The sequence below is a fragment of the Arachis ipaensis genome, chromosome B10, assembly GCF_059453495.1.
Source record: "Arachis ipaensis isolate K30076 ecotype BB chromosome B10, ASM5945349v1, whole genome shotgun sequence".
Lineage (NCBI taxonomy): Eukaryota > Viridiplantae > Streptophyta > Magnoliopsida > Fabales > Fabaceae > Arachis > Arachis ipaensis.
The window spans coordinates 123,387,165-123,410,345 of NC_142435.1; the positions used below are offsets into that span (position 1 = coordinate 123,387,165).

The 23,181-nt window shown below is 31.5% G+C and overlaps 1 protein-coding gene across 1 annotated transcript; it reads right to left on the minus strand.

Annotated features, from left to right (window-relative positions):
• Window positions 1-3,250: 3,250 nt before the first annotated feature.
• LOC107620913 (potassium transporter 5-like) lies at window positions 3,251-8,459 on the minus strand. Its single transcript, XM_021114152.2, has 8 exons — window positions 8,341-8,459; window positions 8,028-8,256; window positions 7,572-7,823; window positions 6,387-6,437; window positions 5,968-6,228; window positions 5,286-5,453; window positions 4,546-4,800; window positions 3,251-4,190 (listed from the first exon to the last, which is right to left on the minus strand). The coding sequence occupies exons 1-8, from the start codon at window positions 8,371-8,373 to the stop codon at window positions 3,313-3,315; spliced, it is 2,127 nt and encodes a 708-aa protein (XP_020969811.1). The 5' UTR covers window positions 8,374-8,459; the 3' UTR covers window positions 3,251-3,312.
• Between the last annotated feature and the right edge of the window lie 14,722 nt (window positions 8,460-23,181).

The window sequence follows — 23,181 nt, forward strand, 5'->3', positions numbered from 1 at the left end:
GGTTTCGCACCCTCTTCTAAGAAGATTCTGTGAAGGCATACTTAAGTGCTTTTTCCCACAATATCACTTAGGCTCCATCCAATTGCCTTCTTGTACTTCCAGATAACTTCAAGAAGTTTTTGTTCCTCTTGATTGGAGAAATCGATTGCAACTATCACCGAAAATTTACGGTCCTCATCAAGAAATGCATATTTGACATGAGGTGGAAGGGGTTTTAAGTCTTCCCTTGCTTCTTGGTGTGGTAGTCTATCCTCTTGGTCATGAAGGATTGGTGAGGTACTTTCATCATCTTCATCATATTCTTCCCCCCTTGAACTCATGTTGGATATCTACCTTAAGTTCTTTCCCCTTTTCATCTTCAAAGGAGTTTTTACCTCCATCAATCAATTCACTAATAGAGTCTTCCTTGACAATAGTGGCTTTAAGATCTACCTTTTCAAGTATCTCTTCACCTTTTAGATTTATAGCATCAACGCTAAACTTGAGGGTTGATGGAGATGGCAAAGGCAGACCACTAGGTGTCAAAAGTTGGGGAGAAGCAAGGTTGCTAGTGTTAGAAGGGGGTATTAAACGAGACAAAATTTCGGAAAGAGTTGCCATGCAATTGTCTTGTTTCCTTTGAAGTTTTCGTTGTTTTTGAATGAAGGTTTGAAGATTGTTCTCCTCATGAGGAAGGTTGAAGTGAGTGGGTTGATGGTGAAGGTTAGGTTGCTCTACGTATGGTAGCCGATAAGGTGAATGAAGAGGCGTTGGTGGTTGGAATAACAAAGGGGCTTGAGAGCTTAGTGGTTGTGGCTCATGTAGAGGATATGGAGCATTAACATATGGAGGGAGAGGACTATAATGATGGTGAGTCCCACTAAGTATGAGAGGTTGATAGGCACTATGGTCATAGGGTTCATGCAGAGGTCCTTGTTGCCAAGAATAGCTTGCTTGTGATCCCCTCTTAGATTGGCTTCCCATACTTTGATGCAACCTAATGTTGGTATTGTCATCCCCTACAATATGATAACAACCAAACTCCAAGTGCACAATTTTGGTTGTGATAATCAAGGGTTTTTCAATAAAGAAATGAACAATTAAAGGAATAAAAGAACAATCAAAATTGCAACTAATGAACCAATAAACCAATTAAAGAACTATCTATATAGTATGAACAAGTAAAGGGTTGAAAGTGATTGATGTGTATGTATGATTCAAAACATAAATGGGATCTTGGCTTGGGATGAGCTAGGGGATCCTTTCCTTATTGTAACCACAACTATGACAATTATGATGGATTAATCTCACTTAGTTAACCCTTAACATCGAAGAGTAGGTTAAGTGAGCATAATTGTTCTTAATCCACAAATCCTAGCTCACTTACTAATTGCCTTAGTAAAAAACTAGTGTTAGTGGAAACAAGAACAATTAACAATCCAAGAATTATCACTAAATGTTGGACATTATAACTCTAGTACCCCATATGCTCATCTTCCCCAAGCCAAGAAGTGAAAATTTACCTAATAATCCAAATTGACATTTTCACAAACACTTGGTGGGCATAATCATAAAATATGGCAAAATTGGAAAAGTGCTTAAAACTATGAGCAACAAATGATTAAAAGCAACAATAGTAACTCAACCAAGCATACAATAATCATCAGTCATCAAATTCATCAACAAGAAATCAAAATGGCAATATATATTCTTTAACTACAAGAAAGAGTATCAAAATTATAGTAATCAAAGAGAGAAATTAAGAAATACTTACAATGAAGGCAAGCAAAAATCCAAGATAAAAAATGGAAATAGCACTTGGAATATAAACCCTAATGAAAACCCTAAGAGAGTTAGAGAAAACTAAACCTAAAGAGTCCTAAAACTATCTAACACTACTCTTAATAATATACTATGTTTCCTCAAGTGTTGTCCCCTCCATATGAACTCTAGGTCATCAGATTTGGGCTTCCAAATCCTTCCAAACGCGAGCCACGTGAGTTTTAAATGAAGGCACGCGCTGGTATCTGTGCGTACGCACACTTGGCCGAATCTCAGGTTGTGCGTACGCACAAGAGGCTGTGCGCACGCACACTTTGCAAGGCTTTTCTCCTTTGTTTTCTTCATATTTCCTCCCTCTTGCATGCTTCTCTTCCATTCTTACTAAGTCATTCCTACCTATTACATCTGAAATCACTCAAAAAATATCAAGGTATCGAATGGAATAAAATTGATTAAATTAAGCACAAAAGAGAATGTTTTCACAATCAAGCACAATTTAGGAGAAAAACTCAAAAGCATGCTATTAAAGTGAATAAATGTAGGTTTGCATGATGAAATCCACTCAATTCCAACAAAAAAATTACTATCAAATATGGATTCACCACTACCCAATATCAGACTCTTCAATTCTGACAATGAACTTACTGGTAAGGTACGCAACAGAATGGGATTCTCACATTCAAACGTCACCCTATTATCATTATTTCTCATACGTTAATTTGGATACACACTTACAACTAAGTATCCACTACTACTAGAGATTTTGGCTTATTTTAGGAAGGAATAGGTAGAAAAGTAGTGAAATATTTCTGATGAATATAAAGGGTTGCACATCTTTCTATAACTGTTGAAAATTTGTCTTAACATATCTCGTTTACAGTGTAAATGTCATAATTATTCTCTTATTTCGTTTACCGTACAAACGAGATACGTGTAAAAGAAATAAGTTAACACGTATCTTGTTTGCACTATAAACGAGATAAGACATCTCGTTTGCACTGTAAATGAAATAAGGCCAAGTAGAAATAAAACATATATATTGTTTACACTAAAACGAAATAAGAGATGCGACACATTTCGATAAAAATGCTCTGAATTATATAATTTGGTAATTAAAACATTTATTTTATTTATTTAAAAAAAATTCCAACTGTCCATGAGTTGGTTTAGAATTCAAAACCAAAAATTTATATTTTCAATAAGAAAATAGAAATATATTGATTAAGTATATAATAAATATTAGATTATTGAGATAATTATATAAATAGAAAGAGAGAATTAAATTTTTGATTGAATATAGTCTATTAATATATAAACAAAATTTTATTAAAATGATACAAATTAATGTTAACTTAAATATTAAAAAATATTGATCACTCTAAATTTTATATACTAATTTTTTTAATAAGATTTTAAACATCAATATAAATAAAGAAAATTTATCAATCAATTTTAACGAATATTTTTGTCCATAAAATATGTCAAATAAATGACTGCACAAAGCGCGAAGAACACTCCAGTTCATGCAATAAAAAGCTTATTAGCAATCATCTATAGTTCATAAATCATTCCCACTTTGACCATACGCTGATGGGGAACATCAAATACTTTGCTTGTTTGTTGCCTCAAGTTTTTTACCAAGAAATTGTATCCATAATTGATCAAGAACTTCTTGCTTATATTAGATTCTTTGTGAGCAATCACCTCTCTTTCACCAATAAAGTGAACAATACCTGCATCCACTGCTTGGTCAATAACATTATTAGTTCTTATTAGTTCATCACTTTCACCACTTTGGAGGTTCTCTTGTGACACTAAAATTTCATCAGCAACAAACTCCCTAAGCCTTCTGACCAGCACAATCTCGAAAGACTCGTGCTCACTGCGAAGATCGGTGTAGCCATATCGCACGACACATCGATACACGTTGAACTCTTTTGACCCGATTCGGTTGAAGAGGAACCGATCTTCCACAGGAACTTTGCTAATAGGCAATGACTTGATGCACACAAATACAAGGACATAATGTAATGCATGCACATTTTCAATGTAGTGCTTGAAAATAGGTGGAATACCATCAACAAGATCAGAATAGAATATGGCCAATCCTGGGACATTGCAAACATTTGTGCTGCCAATAATGTCTTGAACCATTTCTGGGGACATCTTGTTCTCCAATTCATAGTAGTACTTTCTTCTATTCACATCATTCCAAGTGTACATTATGCACATTAGTACTACAGCAAATGCCAGAGGAAGATACCCTCCATCTTTAAATTTGAATAGTAGTGAGCTTAGATAAACAAGTTCAATTGTCACGAAGACAAGAATATAGCCAATTACTAAGAACACGTTTGTCTTCCATATCATTAACATTACTATAACCATGAAAAATGATGTGAGTGTCATCACAAACACCACTGCAATTCCTGCATTTTCAAAATCATGTGAGATATTTTAGAGTTTTAATTCATTCACATGAATGCAAGTAAATATTACAAGATCATATCCGGTCCCATCTATTCTTAATTAACACTCCACCTTTTGAAATCAATATAATACTAATATTCTTTAACCAGTAATATCCCTTAATAAGTAAATAAAAGAGAACAAACAGATAAAATAATTAAAGAGAATAACTATTAATATTAAGGGTAATTTTGTGAATTAATTTTTAATTTTCGTAACTCAAATATATATATTTCAATATATGTTATGCAGATCCTATTTGATAATTGTTTTAGGACAAAAATATAAAATATTATTAGAAGAGCAGATTGTTACCATAAGCATTGCCAATTGCTGCACTTGTTTTAAAGCAAAAAGTGACGACAATACAAAACAGCATGAGAATGTAATTAATTTCAGGGATGTAAACTTGTCCTGAGACTTTTGCTGATGTGTGCACAACTTTCACGTTAGGAAAACACCCCATCGCAAGAGACTGTTGTATTATAGAAAATGCCCCAGAAATCAAGGCTTGAGAAGCTATAATGGCTGCCATAACAGCAATTACAAACATTGGCCAATATAGAGGATCTGCATAACATTCACCCAATGGAATTAATTGACAAATTGTTAAAATGGGATCAGATAAGAAATTAAATTACATCTATTGATGATTTAATTTTATAAGAAAGATATCTCATGATATAGTATTAGAATTTTTACGAATTTATTTATGTATTTCTAGCTATATAATAATTTAAGTTCTAAGAAAGATAATTAGGACAATTACTGTATTGTTCTCTTCGTAAGCATGTTTTGTTATAGTTCCAACATTTGAAACTCAACTCTTTATCATAGAGAAATCAGACCATTGAGAATAGATAACGTTGTAATAAATGCAAATAGTCATTACATAATTTACATTTCAAGAATATGGTATACTAATGTTTTTTGTATATAAAAAAAGTATAACAAATTATTTTAGATTAATATGAATATTTGCAAATATAGTTTCTATTGTAAGCAAAAGTATGTAATAATAACGTAACAATAATTACTTAATTAAAAAGTATCACCTGGCACGGAGGCATAAAAAGCGTTTGGACCATGATCCATGTGTTTGCGAAGATAAGATGCTTGTCCACTATAACATAATATGATAGAAGGGTAAACTATAGTGCATGTACTTAACCGTATTGCTCTTACTGAGAAATGACCAATATCAGCAAAGAATGCCTCAGCTCCTACACAATATAATTACTTATTAGTTTCCACCAATTTCATGCATTATAACTTGCATTACATCTATAACTAAATGTTAATTAGTTTTAACTACTCTATCTTTTCAATAGTTCTCTCAAATTTTGAAATTTTGATAATTAAATAACAATTAATTACCTATATTTAGTTATTCAACTGTAAATACTTATCAACTTATATATTGGGTTATGCTATGTGTACACTAAAATCAGCCACCAAAGTCAGCCACCAGTATAAAATACATACTGAAATACAAATACACATTAAAAATAAATTAAACCACACATGTATTTATACACAAATACATTGGTAGTTGATTTTAGTGATTGATTTTGGTGCACAAATAGCATTTCTCATATTTTTATATTTACCAACATTTATTTAATACTATTATGTTTTGATAATTATTTTGAAAATAAAAAGAGTTGAATGACGAAGCACAAATTTATTACTATGAAAATTAAAACAGAGAAGAAAAATAAAAAGATGTGAGCGAACCTGTAACGCAAAGAATAATTCCACCAAGAGAAACCCAAGCATCTTTTTTGTTCCTCTTAAAGTAGCTAACTATGCATAAAGGGTTTATTGCTTTGAGCACGGTAGGATCATATTTGATGATGTTATAAACACCAATAGTTCCGATACAAATGAACCACAGAGTAAGAATTGGTGCGAAAATGTATCCTACTTTATCTGATCCAAGTCTTTGTATCGAAAACAGGAGGATTAAAATCAAAATTGATAGCCAAACAACTTTTTCTGTTAATAAAGAACATAAAAATATAAGTGATGAGCATGTTGTTAATATTTAATCAGATTATTTTATGAAATTTAATTTTGATGAAATTAATTTTATATATCCATTCAGTTACATAACTCTAGGTTTGTAAAATAAAAAAAAAAATAAAAAGAAGTACCTCTTGTCATTGCAGGAGTAGCTTGCATAATTCCTTCCATGGCAGATAAAACTGCAACCCAAAAAAAAGAAAATTCACATCTCTTGTCTTTGATTTATTTATTTTTGTAGAACTCAATGTTAGATTAAGTATTCATGTAATATATACATGAGAAATTTGTTGAGTATATATAGACATAATAAATACTTATATATGAAATAATTTGCAAGATAGCCAGAGACACACACATACACATCAATACCTAATTTAGACACGAAAACAAAAATCAATACCTAGTTTTTTTTATTTACTATTATTTTTTATAAGTTTAAAATTATTAAAGAAATGTAATATAAATTAAAGTTTTTGACATACACTTCTTAAAATGTGAGAACTTCATTTCATATTCTAGCTTAAGCAATTCAATGCAATGGCACATTCTACCATTAATTTATTGATTCAGGAGGGAAATTGAATATATACATACCTCAAGATGTAGTAGCAATCCTTTTTTTCGCATTTTTATTTTTTAAAGAATTGTTTCAATTTTTATTAACAAAATCTAAATGTCAAAAGGAAAAAAACTCATGTCTATATTAATTAAAATCTAATAATAATAATAGTAATGTCTCTAGCCACTAAATCCAGACACGAAGCATAGTGTAATCAATTTGGGTTTCTTGTCTTCTTTTTTGTTATATCAGGTTATATTTTAACTAAAAATATGATAGTCACATATATATTACTTTTAATATAAAATAATATAAAATATATTATACAGTTATTTATATCTATTTTTTTATGATCATGTTATGTATATACTAAAATCAATCATTAAAATTAGCTATTAGTACAATATACATGTTAAAATATAAAATATACATTGAAAATAAATTAAATAATATATTTATTTATATATAAATACATGAGGACTGATTTTAGTATATAAATAATATTCTTTATTTTTTTAATAATTATTTATACAGTCAATAAAAAAATAATTATCTTTATTGAAATAGCATTATATAACTAAGTATACTATAAAACTGTTTTAGTATATCGAAATTTTTTTTTTTTTGGTTTCTCACAGTATTCCCTAACCCATAGGTTAAAGACTAATCCGCCGGGATATTGAGCTCCATTTAAATCGAAAATTAAATTTTATATATTATAAACATGATTCTTAATTAATAAATAGCGACAAACCTGATATGCAAGGAGTTAGGACGCCATCTCCAATAACCATGGAAGTACCAACCATGGTAGCAATCAATAACATGTATTTGGCAAAGGTACTGTTCTCTAATGAAGACTTTATCTTGGAAGCTATCTTTGTACGATTGCTACTTGGCAATTCTAACCGATAATTGGAAACATTTTCATCCTCTGCTTGTTGGTTTGGAATCATTCCCACTTTTGCATACCGACATATCAATGAGTATAAGGCAAATGTTCCTCCTAAACAAATCAAATCAATACTCATCAATTATACAAATATATATGTAAAAAATTTTAAAACAACTAAATTTTTTATACGATTATTCGATTTTAAAATTCACAGGCATGATTTACGAAAATATATTACAAATTATCTACCTACAGCAAGAACTCATACATAAAAAGGCAAAAAGGACTAGAATGAAATATAAATGTGTTACCTACCTTCTCCATTGTCGTTGGCTCTTAAGACAATTACTATGTACTTAATCATAGGAAGGAGAGTGAGAGTATAATAGATCAAAGAGAGAACTCCCAAAAGGTCTTCATTATCTTTTATGCCATTTGCAAAGGTGCTGGGGAGAACATACAATGGTGATGTTCCAAGGTCTCCAAAAACAACTCCAATACTTTGAAATGCTAGCTGTAGTGTCATTGACCATGATAGTATCCTCTGAAAATTAAACATATCACAAACTCTTTTTAATTAATTAATTAATTATCGTAATAATGATTAATTAATGTGAGAAAACCAAACCTTGTTGTGGTATCCATGGCAGCCCTCCTCCATTGTTATGATAAGGAACTAACGACTTATTATTGATTTAATTTGCTGCTACTGCCATATCAATGAAGAGCTTGCTTCTTGTATTTTATACATACAGCAAAATGGGATGAAATAACGTACGAGCTTGACGCCTCTAAAATTCAACTAACTTACTAACCTAAACAATAACTTCACGCGTACGACCCATATAAACAAATTTCACGCGCATAGGATCTGTCTAAAATTAGTCCAAATATTTTGGCCACACCTGATGCGCTATGAAATTAAGATCATTGGATTGTATTTATACAAAATTCAACTATTGAAGTTAAGGGCTAGTTTGGATTGAATTTTGAAAAAATAGATTTTAAATTAAACAAAAATACTTTATCTTTTAAGAAAAATATTTTTTTTTATTCAAAAAAATCAATCCAAACTAACACTAAGAGTTAATTTGAATTGTCTTTTAAAAAAAATATTTTTTTATTTTTTTTAAAAAAAAATTAACAGACAAAAATTATTTTATATTTAAATATATTTTTTAAAAAGAATTTTCAAATATTAAAAACGTCGACATCATTCCAAATACTGGCGACATCATTTCGAATGCGCATGCCTTAAATTGGATTAGAGATTTACTTGTGAAAAAAATAAAAATATCTTAAAAATTTTGAAATTTCAAAACTCCTTTTTCTATTCTTTTACACTTATTTACTTTGAAGTGTTACTAAACTATATTTTTTAAATAAGAAAAATAAAATAACTAAATATATATAAATAACAAAATAATAATAAAAATAAAATAATTAATTTTAATTTTTTTATAATTTTTTTATTTGAATATGTGAATCTGAGAATCAAATCTATAGATACTCTAAAAGCTACTTATGAATTGAATTGTATCCTCAAATTTTATATTAGATACAAATAAATACCACAAGTAGAGAAACACATGATTTTTTCCTTTACCAAATCATGCATTAATGTCTACATGCATTTGATTACTTAATAAATCAATATGCCTTGAATATATACATAATTCATTTCATAAAAATATCTAATTGCATTAAAAAGTAACTAATAATAACGATATTAAATGTAATTTTAAATATATACGATTGTTTAATCAATATTCATAATATTTATCTAAAATAGTCAACGGATTATAAAAGGAAAAATATATTTTGATAATAATAGAAAATTACCTGTAATATCAAACTATATCATTAAAAAGACAAATTTCAGCATTTACATACAACTGTGGAACATCTATTATTGTGTTTCTCTAAATTACATAATTGTCAGAAATAATTTTGAAGTATTATTCTCCATATATGAGTCATTTTTTGATATAAATCTATACAAGTTATTATTTATATTCACGTCGTTTACATTTTTTTTCGTGTTGTTACTGCATATTTATTGAAATTTCTTTTCCTCATTCCTTTTTCTCCATCATCAATTATCTCATTGTTGAAAATAATGAATTATTCAAGTTTAAATTGTCAATTGAACCAGAACAAAATTGATTATTATTTTGAATCCAATCAAGCGGCTGAGATGTGATTCGATTCTAGTTAATGTTTTTGTTAGTAGTTTATAATTCTGTAGGTGAATAATGTTTTTGTTTGTAAAAATTGTTGTTCATCGTTGATGGTTTGAATTAAATGTAATGTAAAAGTTCTGCATTAAAAAAAATATTTTTCTATATTTACAGCAAATTTAGGTGTAACACGAAGATATTTGAGAGTGTTGTTTAAAAATTTTCGGTGTATGTGTATTGATAAATTCTGCATAATTTAAAACTCTTCTCCCTCCTCCTCATCTTCTGCTGCTTCATCTTCTTCTTTTTCATCATCATCATCATCATCTTTTTTTTTTCTTGTTTTATCTTCTCAAGTTTCTTCTTGTTTTACTCTCTTAACAAGAATAAAAGCAAAAAAAATCAAACAAAGAAGAAGAAGAAACACATAATGGTACAAAATTACTTGGAAGAGGATGAACTTATATTCATTCAACTAAAAGAAAGAAAGAAATAAGAAAAAAAAAAGAAGAAGGAAAAAATGCAGTATTACAGAAAATATTTTTCTATATTTGCAGCAAATTTGGGTGTAACACGAAAATATTTGAGTGTACTGTTTAAGAATTTTTGGTGTATGTGTGCTGATAAATTCTGCATAATTTAAAACTTTTTCTCTTCCTCCTCCTCAACTTTTGCTGCATCTTCTTTTTTTCATCATCATCATCATCATCACCATCTTCATCTTCTTTTTTTTTATTCATCTTTTTTTTTTATTTTACCTTCTCAAGTTTCTTCTTATTTTACTCTCTTAACAAGAATAAAAACAAAAAAAAATCAAACAAAAAAGAAGAAGAAGCACATAATGTTGCAAAATTACTTGAAAGATGATGAACTTACATTTATTCAACTAAAAGAAAGAAATAAGGACAAGAAGAAGAAAAAAAAATACAGCATTAGAGGAAATATTTTTCTATATTTGCAGCAAATTTGGGTGTAATACGAAGATATTTTGGTGTAATACGAAAATATTTGAGTGTATTATTTAAGAATTTTCGGTGTATATGTGCTGATAAGTTCTGCATAATTCAAAGTTTTTCCTCTTCCTCCTCCTCATTTTTCTACTGCTTCTTCTTTTTTTATTCATCTTTTTTTTTATTTTGTCTTCTCAAGTTTCTTGTTTTACTTTCTTAATAAGAATAAAAATAAAAAATCAAACAAAGAAGAAGAAGAAACACATAATGCTGCAAAATTACTTAGAAGATGATGAACTTACATTCATTTAATTAAAAGAAAGAAAGAAATAAGAAAAAAAAGATAGCATTAGAAGAAACATTTTTCTGTATTTGCAACAAATTTGGGTGTAACACGAAAATATTTGAGTGTATTGTTTAAGAATTTTCGGTAAATGTGTGCTGATAAATTTTGCATAATTCAAAACTCTTCCTCTTCCTCATCTTCATCTTCTACTGCTTCTTTTTTTTTTTCATCTTCTTATTTCATATTCTCATAATTCTTCTTGAGAGGAAAAAATCAAACAAAAAAATATATAATGTTACAAAATCAATAGAAAGAGAAGGAGGGAAAAAATGCAGCAACAATAACAGTAATAAAAAAACAACGATGAAGATAAAATACGCGAAGAAAAATGAGGAGAAACACAAAGAAAAAGGAGAATAAGAAGAAGAAGGAAGGGAGGAGGAGGAATGCGGGATACAATGTAATTTTCACACGCGCATTATGTAAGTGAATTTTATTGAGTTAGGATTAACTTATATGACTTATATACCAAAAAAACTTGTTTGTGTAGCCGCCCTCAATTTTAAAAAGGAAAATCAACTCTATGTGCTAACATATATATAAGTAATACTTACTCTTTAATTAAAATCTTTAGAAAAAAATAAACCATGCTAATTCATGTAGTATATATTCGTTTTCTGAATAAGTGTTCACTTTTAAATTTTCACTTAAATTAAGAAAATAATTTGAAATGTATTGGATTAAGTTAAAAAATAAATTATAAAATTACTCTTAATAACAGTTATTCTCTTGATGAATTACTTTACTAATTATTTTCGTGAGTCTGTGGTTGAAAAAAAAATTAATAATAGTGTTATATTGATTTGCTGATTGAACAGCTTAAAAAATATATTTATATAAAAATATTTTTATACGAGTAATTTTTACATAAATAATGAGATATAATTAATATTTTTAAACATGTTTATTGTTATTCTTTAAAAACTATTATCAGTCAACATTCATAATTCTTATTTATAATATTCTTAAAAGAGAAAAATTCTACAACTAAGTAAAATATATATTTAATTAAATCCAACTAAGTTATTATAAGAATTTTAAATTCAAGCGCGCTTCTTCTTCTTCTTCTCTCATGTTGCTATTGTTGTTTTTTTTTTTTTTTTTTTGAAATAAGTGAGTTCAACACAAAAGCAGAGCGAACAAACAAATAACAAGAAAACAAAACCAACAAACCAACAGCAATCGTAACTACTTAGCACCTAACAACACAATAATTTTTCTCGTTGTCATTCCCGACATTATTGTCATTAACAATAAAAGGGATCTTCACACCTCTACTCCTTGAAACTAAGAAGCGACATGATGATTTCTTCTACACCTTTTCCTGTATTATGAAAAATCCTCCTATTCCTTTCCAAATGCTTCTTCTTTTTCTCCTTTTTCCTCATCTTTCTCTTTTGTTATCATCGTCGCCGTCACCGTCACCACCACCATCACCTCCTCCTTTTTTATTTAAATTTCTTCTTCTCCTTCCTTTTCCTCTTCCTTCTCCTCCATCTTCATCATCATCATCGTTATCGTTATTTGTCATCATCGTCGTCTTCTTCTTCTTCTCCTTTTTCTTCATCTTTCTCTTTTATTATCGTCATCATCGCTACCACCATGCTACTACCTCCCTCTCCTCCGGCCTCCTTCTCCTTCTTTTATTATTTAAATTTTTTTATCTCCTCATTTCTTTTCCTCTTCCACCTCTTACCCCATCATCATTATTATCATCATTGTCGTCTTTTTCTTATATGTATAACAATTCAAATTTAGAATGCACCGAAATTTCTTAATGATGGCGACACACAAACAAACTCAATAAAAAACAAGTTTTCACTAAAAGTGCACCTTATTTAAATCTAGAATGCACCAAAATTAAATCCAAAATGCACAAAATTACTTACGATACATGAACAATTCGGTTCAAAACAAGCATAGACCAAATGCACCTTATTTAAATCCAAAATGTACTGAAATTACTAAATGATGATGTCACACAAACGAACTCAATTCAAAATAAGCACAGACCAAAAATGCACCTTATTTAAATCCAGAATACACTAAAATTACTTAATGATAACTCAAAATTCTTCCTCCTCCTTCTTCATTATCATCATCATCTTCTTCTTCTTCTTTTCTCATTTATCTTTTCCTTCTTATTTTTACCTTCTCATGATTCTTCTTGTTTTACTCTCATAACAAGAATAAAAATAAGAAAAAATCAAACAAAGAAGAAAAACATATAATGCTACAAAATCACTAGAAAGAGGAAGAACCTACATTTATTTAACTAAATAAGATTACAATACATTATAAACATATTCATTCAAGTCTAATATGAGAAGTAATACTCCTAAAAGAAGAAATAAGTGTAACACCCTCACTACCAGAAGATCATGCTTTCGGATGCGCCACTCTAATAGCAAGAAGTATTACGACTACTTTATATACTTAATATTAAAATAGGAGCCTGTGACTCGACACCGTATCGCTGGTTTCTTTAAAAACCGGAAATAAATAATTTATCTTACAAAAAAATCAGGCAAGGATTCGTACACAAGATTTCTTATATAATAGCTTATAATATAATATACATATAAAACACACAACTCCTATCCCTCTTACAGAGTCGTAATAACAAAGATGAGAGGAGAAAAATAATCTAATTAATACAACATCTTATAAACCAAAACGCAGTATAACTCTTCATAATGCTTCTTCATCCAATTCCTGAAAAGGTAAAGTTGCAGGGGGTGAGAACCTAACCACACGGTCTCACCACGGAGTTTCAGAATTGTCATAAGAAGATACTTAATAAGAAAATTATTTTCAAGCTCAGTGATTATCATTGCCTTATGAATCTTTAAAAACCAATAGCTAATCATTCAAAACCTTTTCAAAGAAACAATATTTAATCCTTCAGAAATCTAAAACCTTTCTTTTCTTATAAGAAAATCTTAATTAGAAACCAACCACGCAATCAATCAACACAATCATCAATTCAGCACCAAAGCTCATTCTCAAAAGTAGCACACCAGGACAAACACAGGCAAAACAGACAAGGAAATCACAGGTTTAGGTAGTAGTTACAACAAATAGTTCAGGTAGCAGTTAAGAACAGTTTAACAATTAGGCAAACCAAAACAAGTTCAAACCCAAGCAAAGCATACAAATGCATATGATGCATGCCTATCCTATGGCTAATGAGCTCATCTGTCGGTTATACAGCCAACCCGACAAGTCCGGTTTGCTAAACCATTGGACTGTCCCCCGATGCGCATCCCCATGAGTCTAGGCATAGCTTTTTCTCATATATATATATATATATATATATATATATATATATATATCAAATCGTTCAATGGGGGTACCATTTTCGGGAATTTATAAGTGCCCGGTCACCCTTACGTCGTAGGGTCAACAGAGTATCGAGTCTCAACCTGGAGCAAGTGGTGGCAAGCCACCGCGTCTACCAAGGGAAACTCGTGTCTCAGATAATTCAAATTCATAAGCCATATGAATAATTCATTCAATATTCATCAATGTCTAAGTCATTCTCAACATCATCATCATTTGTCAATCCGTATCTTATTTACAAATTCATTCAAAAATCATATTTCAAAGAAAATTCTCATCATCCTTCTTTCCATTCCGTTCATCAACAATCCCAATCCAAAACATAATTCTTTTAAAATAATTACTTCAAACGAAACTTCTAATATTATAAAATTAAGAAGATACTTAATAAGAAAACTGTTTTCAAGCTCAGTGATTATCATTGCCTTATGAATCTTTAAAAACCAATAGCTAATCATTCAAAACCTTTTCAAAGAAACAATATTTAATCCTTCAGAAATTCAAAACCTTTCTTTTCTTATAAGAAAATCTTAATCAAAAACCAACCATGCAATCAATCAACACAATCATCAATTCAGCACCAAAGCTCATTCTCAAGAGTAGCACGCCAGGACAAACACAGACAAAACAGACAAGGAAAGCACAGGTTTAGGTAGTAGTTACAGCAAATAGTTCAGGTAGCAGTTAAGAACAGTTTAACAATTAGGCAAACCAAAACAAGTTCAAACCCAAGCAAAGCATACAAATGCATATGATGCATGCCTGTCCTATGGCTAATGAGCTCATCTGTCGGTTATACAGCCAACCCAACAAGTCCGGTTTGCTAAACCATTGGACTGTCCCCCGATGTGCATCCCCTCAATGGGGGTACCATTCCTGGGAATTTATAAGTGTCTGGTCACCCTTACGTCGTAGGGTCAACAGAGTATCGAGTCTCAACCTGGAGCAAGTGGTGGCAAGCCACTGCGTCTACCAAGGAAAACTCGTGTCTCAGATAATTCAAATTCATAAGCCATATGAATAATTCATTCAATATTCATCAATGTCTAAGTCATTCTCAACATCATCATCATTTGTCAATCCATATCTTATTTCCAAATTCATTCAAAAATCATATTTCAAAGAAAATCCTCATCATCCTTCTTTCCATTCCGTTCATCAATAATCCTAATCCAAAACATAATTCTTTTAAAATAATTACTTCAAACAAAACTTCTAATATTATAAAATTTCGGCAGCATCTCCTCTAAAACTCGAACTCTGCCACCCTTTTCGAGTCCCATCCAAACATTTCTCAAACCCTTCTCAACCATTTCCAAGTCTCAATCAATTTTCAAAAATTTCATCCAATTCTAATATCAAATTATTTTCAAATTGAATCAATTCCAATAATAAATCTTTTCCTCAAAATCAAACCAGCTCCAATGTTAAGTAATTTATAAAATCAAACAAATTTTAAACCAAACCGCTTCCAAAAATCCATTCATTTTTATATCTTAAATTATTTCAAAAACCGACTCATTTACATTAACAAACTAACTTCAAGACAAAAAAAACCACATTTAATAACATTAAATCAAATAACTTTACAAACCACTCTTTTATCAATAACCACACACCACTAAAGCAATCAATAATTCAATACAGCAAACAGCCATATTCATAAGACAAACATAATCACAGAAATATATTTTTCACATCGATATCTATTTATAACAACTCTGTAAGATAAAATTAAGTTTTAAGAAAAACTCCTACCTCGAATAATCGAAACTCATAAACCAAATGCATCAAGAAACCCTTTCTTTTCGGCCTGCAATCAGCAGCAGCTGCAACCTCTGCTCCAAACCGCTTACGCAGCAATCACAACAACTCTAATCACAACATAGAATAACCGAAACTCAATCTTATTGCAATTAACGCCACAGAACCTCAGTGTAAGGTAACAGAATAATGACTAAATCGAAACTCATAAACCAAACACATCAAGAAACCCTTTCTTTTCGTCCCGCAATCAGCGGCAGCTGCAACCTCAGCTCCAAACCACTTACGCAGCAACCACAACAACTCTAATCACAACATAGAATAACCGAAACTCAATCTTATAGCAATTAACGCCACAAAACCTCAGTGTAAGGTAACAGAATAATGACTAAAGGGCTTTTTGAAACGGAAACGCTTACCGTAAACGAGAAGAAATAACTGAGTCAAGTAGCGGCAGCTCCGGTGTTGGTGTACAACAGAAAACTCGCGGTAACTATAAACCTAGCACAACAGCCTCATCAACACGCTCACGGTAACAACACACTTAACAAACAAGGAGATTTAGAAGTAAGGTTAGAGCTTACCAAGATAGAGGATTCAGAGAAGCGGCGGTTTCTGGCAGCAGAGTCGGCGGTGGAGCAGCCGCAGCTCCGGTGACAACTTCTGGAGACCAGAACGGTAACTGAGCTTCGACCGGGTGCTTACACCGAAAGCAGAGGCAACCACCAGCCACGGCGCCAACTAGGAACGGCCCTACATGGTGGTGCATAGTCTGACGACGGCTCAGCAGTGGCGAGGAGTGGTGACGGCATGAATGGCAATGAAGGTGGCTGGCTCCAGCGACGGTGACAAGTCGCGGTGAGAGTGACGATTGCGACAGCGGCTTCCCTCAGCGGCAGCAGTGGTGGATCTGGCGGCGGTTTAGACAAGGACAGCGATGACGCGGGGTTTTCGGTGGTGGCGGTGATAGCCCAGCAGTACGGTGACAGATCGGCAGAGCGAACGGAGGCTCCTTCGGCGGCACAAAGGCACGACGGCGATAGATCTAACAGGAATGGGACCCTCAGCGGCGCAGAACGGCTCCCTCGCGCTTGCTTTCTCTCCTTCCTCGACGGCGGTTCGTGGACAGATCGGTGGCAAGCTGGACGCGGCGAGATGGCGACGCGGCGGGACACGAGCGGCGGGCTCCAAGCCAGCGGTGGCAGCTTCTCTATCTCCTTCCAGTCGCGGCCTCTCTCTCTCTCTCTCTCTCAGTGACTCGACGACGACGGCGGCTCCCAGCCCTGCCAGCGCCGTCCTATTTCCTTCCCCCTCTTATTCTCAGCTTTCCCTTCCTCACGTGCCCCCCTTCTTCTTTCTTTCCTTTTCTTTTGTTTCTGCTGTAGGTTAGCTTAGGAAAGCAAAAGTTAATGACGGCTAGGGTTAGTTTAGGGAGTTAGGGTTAATTTGGTTAAAGTTAGGGTTTGGATTTAATTTAGGAATATTTGTCTTTAGTAATTTTAATCAAATTAGGATATGTTTTATTAATTTCAAATCTAATTTAATCATTAAAATTACTTTAAAAAAATTATTTATTTATCAATTTGCTAATTAGCATTTAATTAGGTATTATAATTTAAAATTAGAAATAATTTAATTAAGCTTCTCTGTCTATAAAAATTAGAATATTAAATTCTAAAATCTCAATTATTTAACTAAATCATATGAAATTCTTATTCTTTCACAACTGTTAAGTTGTATAATTTAAATATATAAATTATTCAATAATTATAAGATTAAGTAAAATTTTTAATTTAATTATCAAAACTTGATTTAATTACTTTTAATAAAATAATTTCTAAAAATAAAATTTTTAATGAATATATAAATTGAAATTAACTCATAGTAATATTTTTCGAAAGTTCTGGATCTTACATACTACCCACCTTATAAAAATTTTCGTCCTCGAAAATTGATACAAAATAAAAGAAATTTCATATCACTTCACTCTTGAAAACATTTAAAGAAGAAGCAAAAAGTTCTCAGTATATATATATACTTATAGTTTCAAATACTAGGATTTTCATATGGCATAAAGGTATAAAGGATATAAGTGTGATGCGAAACAGAAGTTACAAGATAGGCTTGATGTACAAGATGATATGTTTCAAACATGTGATGGTAAAACAAGCCGGCAAAAGGTTATAAAATAAGCTGGGGTTAAAACGACGTGCTTAACGTCCGCATATTGATCTCGTACTAACTTCAGAGATTCAACTATTTAAACTTCAACATAACTTATCTCCACCATTCTCAACCGTACTTTATTAGGCAACTTATCTGAAGGTTCTCAATCTCATCAAATATTTTGCAAACCTTACTACTGGTCATAAGTCCCACATCAACAAAACTATTTCACGTGACACAAGGTTCCACAACTCCCTGTGACGTCGTACACTTACAAGTTTTACCTTTTATGTTCACTAAACATGTCCTAAAGGACTAATGTGTAGTTTACTAAGTTTAACGGTCGCACAAGATACCAAAACTATTCTCGAGTATACTCAGAAGGATAGTAGACCTTAGAAAAGAAGGAAAAGTGACAAGGACAGTACTCATAATGATTTGAAAGAATGAATGAATTTGCAGGTAAACAAGATTACACAAGCAATGGAATATGTCAGAAAGGAATCACTTAGCAACTACAAGGATAACTCTTGAATAAGAGAATTTCGATAGAATCAATAAGAAGAAAAACAGCACATTGTTTTGAAACAAATTCAAGCTGAGTCGAAAAAAAGTATGAGATTTTATAGAAGAAGAATGGTTAAAAATAATAGTGACGTATCGCAACGGAACAACTTCAGATTATTATAAGGGTTTCATGGCTCGTGGTATCAACAACCGTGTTGCAAGAGTCTTAACATAGTTAGAAGTGTAGACAGATCAAGATATACATAGGGTACAGATTATGAAACAAAGAAATATAAATTACATTTTAAGAAAAGAAAAAGGATAAACGACACGTCAAATTACATGGCACGATTAGAATGCTTAAGCCTATACCACCCAATTAGAAGGAGTACTTAACATTTTCAATGATTCAAGGATCCGTATTGTACCAAAATAATTTTCCAATAGATAGGCGCAAGTATGTTCAAAGAGATACAAATCTCAATAAGAGAAGAATAAGCGACAAAGATAAAATTTACGTGAATTCGGAAGGAGGCGTAGGATTACAACTAAACAATAATGTACAGGCACGAGAAAACGTTTCAAAAAGAGTTATTTCGCATTCTAATAAGAAATATTGAATTTAGGAATTCCAAAGGAAATAAGAAAAGGATAGTGGTAAATTAGATCAAAATAAACTAAAATCAAATCAGAGGAGCACAAGGTTTACAAGAATATGAAGGAATGGTTCAAATTACCAACAAATAAGAATGGTCAAAAGTCATAAAGTATGCCGGAAGGAAGAATCAAAATGCAAATAGGAAAAAATTTTGATTTCAAAGAACTCCGATAGAAACCACAGAGGAGAACAGGGCAATTGTTTTACAAAATTCAAGAGAATCATAAAAAACGTAAATATTGCGTCATGTTAAAACAAATTCAAGTCAAACTAAATTATGCAAGATTTGTGAAATGAAAATTAGCTAGGCTAAGGATGAAATGTTTTCTCGACAACCTTGAAAGGTACATTACATAACCAATTAAGAATTCGCATAAAAACAAAGTGAGATTGGTAGGAAATCAAGTTGTTTTTTGTCAAAACTATTTCTAAGGTTAAGACGAAATATGTGAAATTTGAAAGATGGAATTTAATTGGACTAAGGACCAAAAGTAATTCCTCAGAAATCTAAAAAGATACTCAAGCATTTAGTCAATTAAGAGTATATAGTGAAATCACGGTAATATTGAAAGGAATTTCAAATTTTGTTTAAAAAGGAAAATTTGAGGTATGGTTTCAAAAATACATATGAATAAAGACATGCCAAATTCGAAACATCTTTATCAAATTTAAAGAATAATTATAGGTACAATCAAGTAAGAAAGGATTAAGTTGAAATTTCTTCTAAGAGAATCGAAAATCTCTTTTAAAAAGTTTAAAACTAAAATTCCAAGTGTATTTTTGAAATCACAATATCATAAAGATATTCAAGAAGATTGAGAGATGTAAGGAAAGAAACCCACTCACATTTTGAGAAAGAAACTTAATCAAGGAACTCGAACAGAATTTACAAGACACGACAAATCGAATAAGTTCTCAGCTAATCTGAAGAAATACAAAATTATTAAAGAAAAACAACCCTATCAATAGCAATTTCTTAAAGATTTCAAAGACTTTTTTGATGCATTAAACAATTTCAAGGTTACATAGAGAGTACATGAATAAAAAAGAGTTTGAACAGACAAAAACAAATCCTCCAAGGAATTTAAGTAAACGTAGGCAGTTAAGATTAAATGGGAATGAATTTCAACAAGAGATAAGGTTAAGAAATAATCAAACTACTTTTTGAAAAGAAACCTCAAATAAAGGTTTTCAAGGCACCCTATAAAAGAACAAGATACAACTCATTAATAGAATTTTCAAGACACATAAAAGAATATCCTCGAGAATCAATTCCTCACGTCCACAAGCCGTGCGATAAGCGTTACCTATTACTTATCAATTCTAATTCGCCCATAATAACCTATTAACTTCTCCGTTCACATAAGCCATCAATAAGTTGGCCAGACTTAACATCAACATATATGTAACGGTAAGCTAACAGTGTTAATTAATAGGCAGGCAAGTGCATAAAACTCTAATTCTTGTTACTTGGACAAGACCTACAACATGACAGACATTCAGAGAATGTAATGAAGCATAGTCAGTCCATTCCCAAGGCTCTAATCAGGATGAACTACTCTGATACCATAATGTAACACCCTCACTGCCAGAATGTCACGCTTCCGGCTACGCCACTCTGATACCAAGAAGTATTAAGACTACTTTATATACTTAATATTAAAATAGGAGCCTGTGACTCGACACCGTATCGCTGGTTTCTCTAAAAACTGGAAATAAATACTTTATCTTACAAAAAAATCAGGCATGGATTCATACACAAGATTTCTTATATAATAGCTTATAATATAATATACATATAAAACACACAACTCCTATTCCTCTTACAGAGTTGTAATAACAAAGACGAGAGGAGAAAAATAATCTAATTAATACAACATCTTATAAACCAAAACGCAGTATAACTCTTCATAATGCTTCTTCATCCAATTCCTGAAAAGGTAAAGCTGCAGGGGGGTGAGAACCTAACCATACGGTCTCACCACGGAGTTTCAGAATTGTCATAAGAAGATACTTAATAAGAAAACTATTTTCAAGCTCAGTGATTATCATTGCCTTATGAATCTTTAAAAACCAATAGCTAATCATTCAAAAGCTTTTCAAAGAAACAATATTTAATCCTTCAGAAATCCAAAACCTTTCTTTTCTTATAAGAAAATCTTAATCAGAAACCAACCATGCAATCAATCAACACAATCATCAATTCAACACCAAAGCTCATTCTCAAAAGTAGCACACCAGGACAAACACAGGCAAAACAGACAAGGAAATCACAGGTTTAGGTAGCAGTTACAGCAAATAGTTCAGGTAGCAGTTAAGAACAATTTAAAAATTAGGCAAACCAAAACAAGTTCAAACCCAAGCAAAGCATACAAATGCATATGATGCATGCCTGTCCTATGGCTAATGAGCTCATCTGTCGGTTATACAGCCAACCCGACAAGTCCAGTTTGCTAAACCATTGGACTGTCCCCCGACGCGCATCACCATGAGTCTATGCATAGTTTTTTCTCATATATATATATATATATATATATCAAATCGCTCAATGGTGGTACCGTTCCCGGGAATTTATAAGTGCCCGGTCACCCTTACGTCGTAGGGTCAACAGAGTATCGAGTCTCAACCTGGAGCAAGAGGTGGCAAGCCACTGGGTCTACCCAGGAAAACTTGTGTCTCAGATAGTTTAAATTCATAAGCCATATGAATAATTCATTCAACATTCATCAATGTCTAAGTCATTCTCAACATCATCATCATTCGTCAATCCATATCTCATTTCCAAATTCATTCAAAAATCATATTTCAAAGAAAATCCTCATCATCCTTCTTTCCATTCCGTTCATCAACAATCCCAATCCAAAACATAATTCTTTTAAAATAATTACTTCAAAGGAAACTTCTAATTTTATAAAATTTCGCAGTATCTCTTCTAAAACTCAGACTCTGCCACCCTTTTCGGGTCGCATCCAAACATTTCTCAAACCCTTCTCAACCATTTCCAAGTCTCAATTATTTTCCAAAATTCATCCAGTTCTAATATCAAATATTTTCAAATTGAATCAATTCCAATAATAAATCTTTTCTTCAAAATCAAACCAGCTCCAATGTTAAGTAATTTATAAAATCAAATAAATTTTAAACAAAACCGCTTCCAAAAATCCATTCATTTTTATATATCAAATCATTTCAAAAATCGACGCATTTACATTAACAAACTAACTCCAAGACCCAAAAAAATCACATTTAATAACATTAAATCAAATAACTTTACAAACCACTCTTTTATCAATAACCACACACCACTAAAGCAATCAATAATTGAATACAGCAAACAGCCACATCCATAAGACAAACATAATCACAGAAATATATTTTTCACATCGATATCTATTTATAACAACTCTGTAAGATAAAATTAAGTTTTAAGAAAAACTCCTACCTCGAATAATCGAAACTCATAAACCAAACGCATCAAGAAACCCTTTCTTTTTAGCCTGCAATCTTGGCAGCTGCAACCTCAGCTCCAAACCGCTTATGCAGCAACCACAATAAC